Genomic DNA, 9866 nt, shown 5'->3' on the forward strand with positions numbered 1-9866 from the left:
TCTCTGCCCCCTTCACACTGTAACTTCCAAACCAAGCCGCTCTCTTGACACCTCCGAGTTTTTTTTTGAGTGTGTGACTGGACTGATGTCTCAGCATGTCATTTCTTCCTCTTTCCTTGTAACACAGGGGAAAGGGATAGTTGTTTGATCTTCAGAGGCCATTTCCACATCTTACAGCTCTTTCTCAACTTCAAATGGCAGTGCCTCGGGGCGAGCAACTGCAACTGCAGTAAAGACAAAGCCACATGGCAGATTGAAGTCATAGACGACGTGTCAACAAGGACACATTTCTGTTGCATCTCTTATTCAGGAAGCACTTGGAAATAAATCAAGATGTTCTTCCAAGACAGAATTCAGATTCAAAGTTCAGAAACCCACCTGTTACCAGAAAAACTTAATATGCTAATTTTAGATGGAATGTGTATACTTGCCTGATTATTTTAAGTCAGTCACATTTGACTTTCATTGTACAGAAAACAGCAGTGCAAACATTCTCTTTTAATTTTGTTAATATATTAAGTTATATGGATTGGAGCAACATGAGTGCGAGTAAACTATTTTTAATTTTTGAAAACTATTCAGTTACTGATTGGGGATTCCTCTTTCTTATTGTCAAGATAAGATACAATACTGTATTTCAGCCTACACAATGGTAAAGCCGACATGTCTTGACATGTCACACCCTCAGTGTGAGATAGTATGTGTGAGAGTGTTTTTATTGCATCTTATGACAGTTCCTCCAACACAAGGGCAGTTGACCAGTTGAACTGTCAGTCAGCTAATGGAGGTCTGATTAAACTGTAGCCAAGACTGCAATTTGTATTGTTGAGACATCATTTACTATTGGAAATGAGAGATATTACACAGCATGCATCTTTTATCCAAACAAATTGATACTTTTATGATTTTAGATTGAAATCAAAGGCATGATAATGCATTTTTCATAATATGGCGTGGTAGTGTAAAAGATAGCAACACAAAAGACTCATATACACTATGTAGAGGTGGCCAATAAGGTATATACAAAATATTTTAGACATTAAATGTATGTATAGAAACATATTTGTTGTAATATGATAGCAGTTTTATTTTACACCACAATACCATATCTACTAAGCTGACTGCAGTGGAAATACATTGTGGCATGTTGTGTAAACGCTATTGTTTTGGTAAATACTACTGGTTTTGAAGGTGTGTTTGTCTATAACATATACACAGCGCTGACACATGCTAACCTAAATGAGCTGTTCATGGAGTACATGTCCTGAGCTGTATTTTGCACTTGTGATGTGGGTGGTTTAATGAATAACTAAATCACATAGCTGAAGTGGAGAAACTAGGGAAACTATTATTTAGTTTATGCAATAGATCTATTCGGGGTAATTGGCCAAGCGTTCGTGAAATGTCATAATACAAATTGTCTGAAGTGACAGCAAATGGCACGTCCATTTTCTCGCTGTTAGCCTCTTTTACATAATTTATAATGCACCCGAATGGAGTTGTACATTGGTTCAGTTGACAGCCTGTGTAATTTAGCTTCCACCCATCGTCTCTGGATCAGCGAGCCGGCGTTGTAACTGTGACTCAAAGCCTATTTAAAGAGAAGATAAGGTCAGTGTAACAGGTCACTGTCAGCTTTGTAATCCTAAAAGAAATGCCAAGGCAATACACAGTTCAAAACAATTCAGATAAATTCTTAATGGTATATAACTAATCAAAAGATTTTTGTGTCGGGCAAGGTTATAGTGAATACAAACCTGTGTTTGTGCTAAGAAATATAATAGTTTTTTTTTTTCAAACGCTGCATGATGATTAGAGTTCTGACACCTTCCTCCTACTTCTTTTTAGCGTTCCCATTTTTTGCCACCCCCTCACTGCAGCTGACATCAAAGAACATCTGTTTGTTGTGCAAACCCGCCTCTGAACTCCATGTTAAGTCATAGCACTCGGCAATGTCAAAAGTTCTTCATTTGAGATCAGTAGCTTAGAGAGAGGGAGAGAGAGAGAGAGAGAGAGAGAGAGAGAGAGAGAGAGAGAATTGAGGTTAGACAGGCATACTCTATGTTTTCTGTGTGTGTGTGTGTGTATGTTTAGGCATGACTCTCATGTGAAGAACCAGCAGTGCATCCAATCAGGGAACAGAATTCAGCTTTGCTTTTCCCAGGAAATTAGGCTGCTTTTCTCCTTGCTGCAATGGGGCAGAAAAATCACAGGCCATTAGGCACAGAAACACATGAGCCCTCTTCTTATTATGCTACAGTGTACAGTTCCACGTCAGAGACATGCCCTCTCATAATAATAAAACCGGATTTATTGCGTATAAAGGGGCAGGTACAAGATTAAAAGCGTAACATTCCCTGATCTAGACACACAAAATAGAAATAACAGCTTGGTGTTTGATAGGATGTGCTGGTGTAAAGAGGAATACCTGCGTTCTTTCTCCTGAGATAGATAGATAGATAGATAGATAGATAGATAGATAGATAGATAGATAGATAGATAGATAGATAGATAGATAGATAGATAGATAGATAGATAGATAGATAGATAGATAGACATGATAGATAGATAGATAGATAGATAGATAGATAGATAGATAGATAGATAGATAGATAGATAGATAGACATGATAGATAGATAGATAGATAGATAGATAGATAGATAGATAGATAGATAGATAGGCAGACATGATAGATAGATAGATAGATAGATAGATAGATAGATAGATAGATAGATAGATAGATAGATAGATAGATAGATAGATAGATAGATAGATAGATAGATAGATAGATAGATCTGCTTTTATTTGATCAAAAATACAGCAAATTTAATTTAAGAAGCAATATTTGAGATAGATTATAGAAGAAGTAATATAAATGCAATTTCTTTAAATAAATATAAATCACTCTTTGCACCAGTAGAAACGGATATTACAAAGAGTGAAGAAGACAAGTGTTTTTTTCACTGGCACTAATTTACATATCATTTGAAGTCTGCAGCCATTTGCTGTGGAAGGTATAGCTTCTAACACCAAAGTACAATAAAACAGTGGCGGGCACATGTGAAGCTTTATCTCCGTGGCCTTTCATACTGCAATCCTCTGGCCAGACAAACACATGACTCGCTTTTGGTAGGTTGTTTTCTGTATAAATATCAGGGAGTGCACTGTCAGAGCGATGTCTAACTGAGTCAAACCCCAGGTCCATTCTTGTCCCATTATATCCCCATCATTAAGGCTGGTTGCCCGGGCAGATAATAACGTGATGTGTGATCCTTATTTGAGCTAACGGTGACGTCAACCAAATTAGTTACACTGCATTAAAAGGTCCACAGATAGAAAAGCATTAAAATGGCCGAAGGTAATCAGAACTAATTGATCATTAGTAATAGGAATGACAATATTTGTTATTAAAGGATCTACATTTAGATAATTGGTTTTCAACCAGGGATGCATCAAGATAACTTACACTTATTTCAAGTGAGATATATTGAAAGAATTTAACACTAAATGCTGCCTGATTCTGTTTATGTTTGGTCTGCAATCCTACCCTGGCAATTATATCCCCTGGCATTTGGCATAAACCAAATAATAATAATAATAATAATATTTTTTTTATTTAATGTTAAAAATGACCAGTGGTGTATAGTTATTTGTATTAGTAGACTATTTGGTTGTCTATATTTTATGCTTAAATTAAATGAATCATTTTAATCTTAATTTATTGTATTAATAGTTTAAAGGGATAGTTCACTCAAAAATTTTAATTTGATCATCATTTACTCACCCTCATCTGGTTCCAAACCTGTATGAGTTTCTTTCTTCTGTTGAACACTACAGTAGATATGTTGAAGAATGTTGGTAACCAGACAATTCATGGCATGACCCATTGACTTTTTCCTACTATGGAAGTCAATGGGTGTTGTCAACTGTCTGGTTACCAACATTGTTCAGCAATATCTTCTTTTGTGTTCAGCAGAAGAAATAAACTCATACATGTATGTTTGGAAAAACTTGACAAACCCAAGTAATCACAAAAATTTCATTTTGGGTGAACTATCCCTTTAAATCCACTGACGTAAATGACGAAATCAGCACCATACGGCATTCACGTGGACCTCCTGTCTGTTCTGCAGCCAATAAAAAACGAGAGATTTTATTCTCCTGCTACCAGTGACAAAATCATTACCACGTTGATTTTGTATTGTTTTACTAACCAGTTTCTTGTTTGACATTCATTTTTGTAATACTATCTATATGCGTGTGCTATCTATATGCGTCTAACAAAACATTGCTAACGTGGAAATGTATTCAAATGCAGGTTTATATTGGTAAAGGAAACCTCGCCTTGATCGTGCTTCTTTACTTCAAAACACATACGTTTTCTGTAGTCACATTTCATGAAATTCAATCTCGAATGCCATTTTCCCCTCGACAATAGCAGCCTTTCCCCGTTTATTCATACAAATAGTGATAAACAAATTAGCTAAGGTTGTTTCAAAGCTTTGCTCAACTGCCATGTCAGCTCACTACTTTGCCTTTATATTTATTCAGTCATTTGATCTACTTAGGGGCATAAATGTCTCTTTAACAGTCTTGTTTGCGAAATATGAACATGGAAATGAAATACGATACCTCCATGAATAGCCTGTCTTTTTTGTGGTACTAGGTAACGCGTGACGTCAAAGAGCCTTTATGACGGGCTCAACGTAAGTGCATTAAATCTACCCCTTTTTGATTGATGGTAAAATGAGCCAATGGGCTTGAGGGGCGTTAGCACAAGAGCCCGCCTCTCGCTCAAGCCTGACCAATCACACGCGTGGATTCGATGTTCGTATTGTTGTGACCTTTGGAACCGCATCACCGCCCACCGCGTGCCCGTGGCGGAGGAAAACTATATATAGAGGCGGATGACAGCAGTAGGGGACGAAATTGTAAAACACCCAGATAGAGGGGGTGGAGATGAGCTTATTGGGAAGGTGAAACTGCAAATACCTTACAGAAAATTGGGAGCAAGATAAGAAGAAGAAGAAGAAAAAAAAAACATTTCAGAAGTCTATCAACTGGAATACCTTTATGTTTAACTTAATGTGAAGAAAGTATTTATATCAGAATTTTTCTATTTTGCACTAGTTAAATCTACTGCAACTACTGAAAACCGTCATTTTGTAAACTCAAGTAAGTGTTTCATTTATTGCTTTACTATGTTTGTGATTTGTCCTGTGTTCACTAATAGTGTTGAGCATTGCAAACGCGTTTTCTGTAATATAGTTTAGTGAAACCTTAAGAGAATTTAAATGAAGGCAGCTTGCTGCGTCAGTCGTGGGCTGTAGACTTAGCTGGGAGGGATTGCCAACTATGGCAAAACATCGTCTTACACCAGAAGATATACGATATTTGCATAGAAATGCAAACGAACAGACGCCATATAATATGACATAGGCTTCATTCAATTTGTCAGCATATCTAGTTCGTATTTCACAGAATATAGCATGTACTGCTGTCTTGTCTTAGATGTATACATTGAATCATGCCTTTAATGCATTACTGATATATCTGTTTTCAAACTGTACATTATGTCCTCGCTGTCGCTTTAATCTGTGAACTGGGTGGGAGCGACGATACGATCTCTGACGGCTTATACTCGCTTTAAATATACAAACGAAACATATTTTAATCTTATATTTGGTAACTAACGCTTAATATGAACATTTTATTCGTTGGATTTAAGATTCGAGCGCATTCATCCCCTTATTTGCTTAATCGACGGTCGTGCGCTTATGTGCGCGTGCTGACTGGTTTATATTTCTCCTCGTGACACACGTTCAGGTTTAATAATTAAAGTCTCGCATTCTTGTGTCTGATTTCCTCACGACAGAGTCAATTTTACAAACACGGATGGCATGCTAAAGATAAAGTTTGATTATGACGACAGCAGTGGATTGATTGGTTACAGTTGTGCAGGGTCTAGTCAGGGCAAGTTAGATAGGCTATTACATAACACTATCAGCTCCGCGAGTCCCAGTGCATCCTTCCTATAATGATAAACTGCATTTATAGGATTACCTTAGTGGACCTTACAGAATTTGGTGTCTTGAATTTAACTTGAATGGAAAATTCAACCAGTGCATTGAAGCGTGGTTTTAGGGATTGTTTGTGTACGCATATGCAAAATCTAATCTTGCTTGTGAGCCCATTAATGCGCAAGCTGTTTGTTCAAAACATTCAAGCTATTTTAATGAACTCTTTATTAAGAAAACTGACAGATGGAACCATGTTCCAATGTATTATTTCCAGCTGAGAATAACAAGCCAGGGTTATTCACGCTAGTTGTTTTTTGTTTGCTTCCCTCTAGGAATCGGATCAGACGTTTGTAGACCGAGACGTTCCCTCTGCAACAGCACTTTGTTTTGAACCGTTTCTCCCCCAAGTTTCTGTTTATTTGCCTGGCTCCAGCTGAGCCTTGCCCTCTGGTGGCTTACAACACAATACGAGAATTCAAACAGCCAACGGTGATACTCCAGGGCGGTGCAGCAGCTATGCAGCTTGAAATCCAAGTAGCACTCAACTTTATCATTTCTTACTTGTACAATAAGCTGCCCAGGCGACGTGTCAACATCTTCGGCGAGGAGTTGGAGCGACAGCTGAAACAGAAATATGAGGGACACTGGTACCCGGACAAGCCATACAAAGGGTCTGGATTCAGGTGTATACATGTCGGGGAGAAAGTGGACCCAGTTGTAGAGAAAGCAGCCAAAGAAAGTGGGTTGGACATTGAGGATGTCCGCAACAACCTGCCTCAGGACCTCAGTGTCTGGATTGATCCTTTCGAGGTGTCTTATCAGATTGGGGAGAAGGGACCCGTCAAGGTGCTCTATGTGGATGACAGTAATGAGAACGGACTGGAGTTGGACAAGGAGATCAAGAACAGCTTTAACCCAGAGGCCCAGGTCTTCATGCCCATTAGTGAGCCTGTAGGCATGTCCCCAACCTCCAGTTCCCCGTCCCCACCGTTCGGCCAGTCGGCGGCGGTCAGCCCCACCTTCATGCGCCGTTCCACGCAACCATTAACCTTTACCACTGCCACCTTCGCCGCCACCAAGTTCGGCTCCACGAAAATGAAAAGCAACGGGCGGAATGCCAACAAGGTGGCCCGCAACTCCCCCACCAACCTGGGCCTGAATGTAAACAACCTCCTGAAGCAGAAAGTCATGTCCACATCGATGCATTCTCTCTACGGTGTCGGCTTGGGCGGTCAAGCGCAGAAGCCCTCTGCCCTGTCTCCGAACGCCAAGGAGTTTGTGTTCCCCAATCTCCAGGGTCAGGGCAGCCCAAGTGCAATGTTCCCCGGGGAAACGTCCCTCAATCTCAGCCCCCTCCCGTTCAACAATGCCTTCGATGTGTTTGCAGCCTATGGGGGCCTTAATGAGAAGTCCCTCATGGACAGTCTGAATTTCAACTTGAGCAACATGCAGTATTCTAACCAGCAATTCCAGCCAGTGATGGCCAACTAGAAAACGAGAATACTACTAACGACCAGAGATATGTGATGGGGCGGCGGGAAGCAGGTGTTCACGTTTGGAAAATCGAGAAAAAAAAAAAAAAATCGAAAAAAGAAAATCGAAAAGCAACACTTCAACTGTAAAGTACCAGTGAATAAGTCAAAAACGATGAGCCCGAGGGTGAACAATGTTGTTCCCTTGAGTATTTTTGTCATCCTTTTTACGATTAAGCTTGTTGTACAATCAAGCTTAGTTATCTAAACTCATACTGTTTTTTTAAGTTGTTTTCTTTTGCCAACCAAGCACAAAATTATTTTTACTGACTGTTTTAAGATATCTTTATGAAGAAGAAAACTACAAATCAAGGCCTCTAATAGTATTCAAGGTAGAGCTACACAGCCAATTTTCCAAGGATTGGCCTGAATGCTGAATGAGGGATTTCTTGGTCTTTTTTCTAACTGTATAATTAATTTAGTAGAAAGTTTGTAAAATATCAGAGTATATATTGTTTCTACGACATATTGCATTTATATCTTTTTACTACTCCAGTGATCTGTGATGGCTGCAGCAGCTTTTGTTATATTTTTTTTTATTGAAATTGTAAAATGAAATCCATCTTTAAAAACATCAACTATTCTAAAGAATGTGTACAGAATATTCCATTGTGTTGGGATTTAAAAATATTTGCTTTTGTTGGGAGGGGGAGGGAGAGTAAAAACAAGAGTTGTATTTTCTGTTAAGAGTTCAAAGATTTTTGCTATACTATGGACAAAATGTAATCGTATATTAATTTTGTACCAACATTGTGCAATACTTGACAAAAACAAATAGTATAACAAAGTATTTGGAGTCAGTGTCTTACATGTAAAGAGGGACTGATAGTTTATTAAGTTTGTATTAAAATGCTTGAAATGATACTCATGGTCTTAAGCTTTTTATTCAAGTCTTCATTTTACACATTTTCTACTCTCATTGCCAGTTGAATATCAGGCTCTAAACTAGTCTTCATTTATTTTCTCTCCTCTTTTCGTTTTCACTGCTCAAGAAAATGCAAAATGAGTAGAATTCCATAAATGGGTTTCCATAATCTAAATAGCTGTGACTCATATAGTGTAGCAGTCAGATCAGCATTTATTCTTCTAGTCACGAATCGTAAGTTACACTCCTCCTCATTTACATTTATTCATACGTCAGATGCACTTATCCAAAGCAATTTGCAATGCATTCAAGGTGTGCATTATATCAGTATATGAATTTCCTGGGAATTGAACTGTGACTCGTGCTAACAGAGGAGCTTTTAATGGAATTATTAGAGGTTTATATTTAAACAGGCTTTTCTCTTTTCTAGCAGCCAGTTCCAGATTTACTAATAGTTGCCCCTTAAACCACAAGCATCCACTAAACCTCCATTAAGAGAATGCCTAATCTTGACCAGTCGAGGTATATCTTTTGAAGATGAACGTGAATTTTGTTCTGTTTTGGATTCTCCCATAATGCTTCAGCAGAAATATGTAAAGGTCGAGATAAGTTTTGCAGTATTGTTGTTGCTGAGGCTCAGCATATAAACAGGTGCTGCTGGACTCAGAATGAACGGCTGTTAGATTGATGTCTAAGCGTGTAACAGCTCCTCTGAATCCAGTGAGCAACATGGATCTATATTTAGTGCTCTAATTAAGTTAGTTGATTGAGCAAAGTGAAATTAAGGAGGGAATTTGCAGATGAGGTAACCCACAACCTCACTTTCGCCAGTATATCTTGTCATCCTCCCTTTTCTTGCATTATGTAATGGAACAAGTTTCTGCGTCTTACAGCTAAATGAACTAAAAACACAGCGAGGCTCCCTGTGAAAGACAGGACAAACCAGCACTTTTATTCATTTATTTATGATTATTGCTTTTGCAGCATAACAAATACTTCCTAAAAATATGACTGAAGCGATTGGATTACAAAACATTGCTTGCGAGATGCTAATACCAAGTGTAAATGTGGCCTCTTGCTCTCACCTGTTTGTCAGAGCTACCACCTTATAGTCTCAAAATGCAGAACAAACAAGGGTGGTTCCCAGGTGTAATTGTCTAAGGGGAGGTCAGGAAAATAAAGGCCTCGCAGGGCATCTTCATCTTCCGCCGTGGCTTCACAGTTGTGTGTAGGTGTCAAGCTTGGCAGCTCACTTTCTGTGCAGCTCTGAACTTTGCCAACTCGGTGAGTCAGAGATGAGTTGCAGCACATTAAAACAGGTGCAGGCTTCAGGGTGGCAGCAGAAGATACCATTACGTCCACTGTTTATCACCAAATGCTGTGTGGGGGAAGAGGATAGCAACAGACTGGGAATACCTCAGCCTCTGTCCTTGAAGGAGGTGGAGGGG

The 9866-nt window shown here is 38.9% G+C and overlaps 1 protein-coding gene and 1 long non-coding RNA gene across 2 annotated transcripts; one reads left to right on the forward strand and one right to left on the reverse strand.

Moving 5' to 3' along the window:
* Window positions 1-827: 827 nt before the first annotated feature.
* Window positions 828-4691, reverse strand: LOC308690858. Its single transcript, XR_014030209.1, has 3 exons — window positions 4634-4691; window positions 1758-2188; window positions 828-1591 (listed from the first exon to the last, which is right to left on the reverse strand). It is a non-coding gene; the product is annotated as an uncharacterized lncRNA (long non-coding RNA).
* A 187-nt stretch (window positions 4692-4878) lies between these two features.
* On the forward strand, window positions 4879-8417 carry tob1a (transducer of ERBB2, 1a). The gene is made up of 2 exons (XM_081388435.1): window positions 4879-5176; window positions 6354-8417. Exon 2 carries the CDS (start codon window positions 6538-6540, stop codon window positions 7510-7512), a length of 975 nt encoding a protein of 324 aa, XP_081244561.1. The 5' UTR covers window positions 4879-5176; window positions 6354-6537; the 3' UTR covers window positions 7513-8417.
* Window positions 8418-9866: the final 1449 nt, after the last annotated feature.

This window comes from Scardinius erythrophthalmus, assembly GCF_964197995.2.
Source record: "Scardinius erythrophthalmus genome assembly, chromosome: 1".
Taxonomy (NCBI): domain Eukaryota; kingdom Metazoa; phylum Chordata; class Actinopteri; order Cypriniformes; family Leuciscidae; genus Scardinius; species Scardinius erythrophthalmus.

Bases quoted from the DNA above. Each gene is read 5' to 3' on its own strand.
- tob1a (XM_081388435.1), top strand. From the start codon at position 6,538: ATGCAGCTTGAAATCCAAGTAGCACTCAACTTTATCATTTCTTACTTG.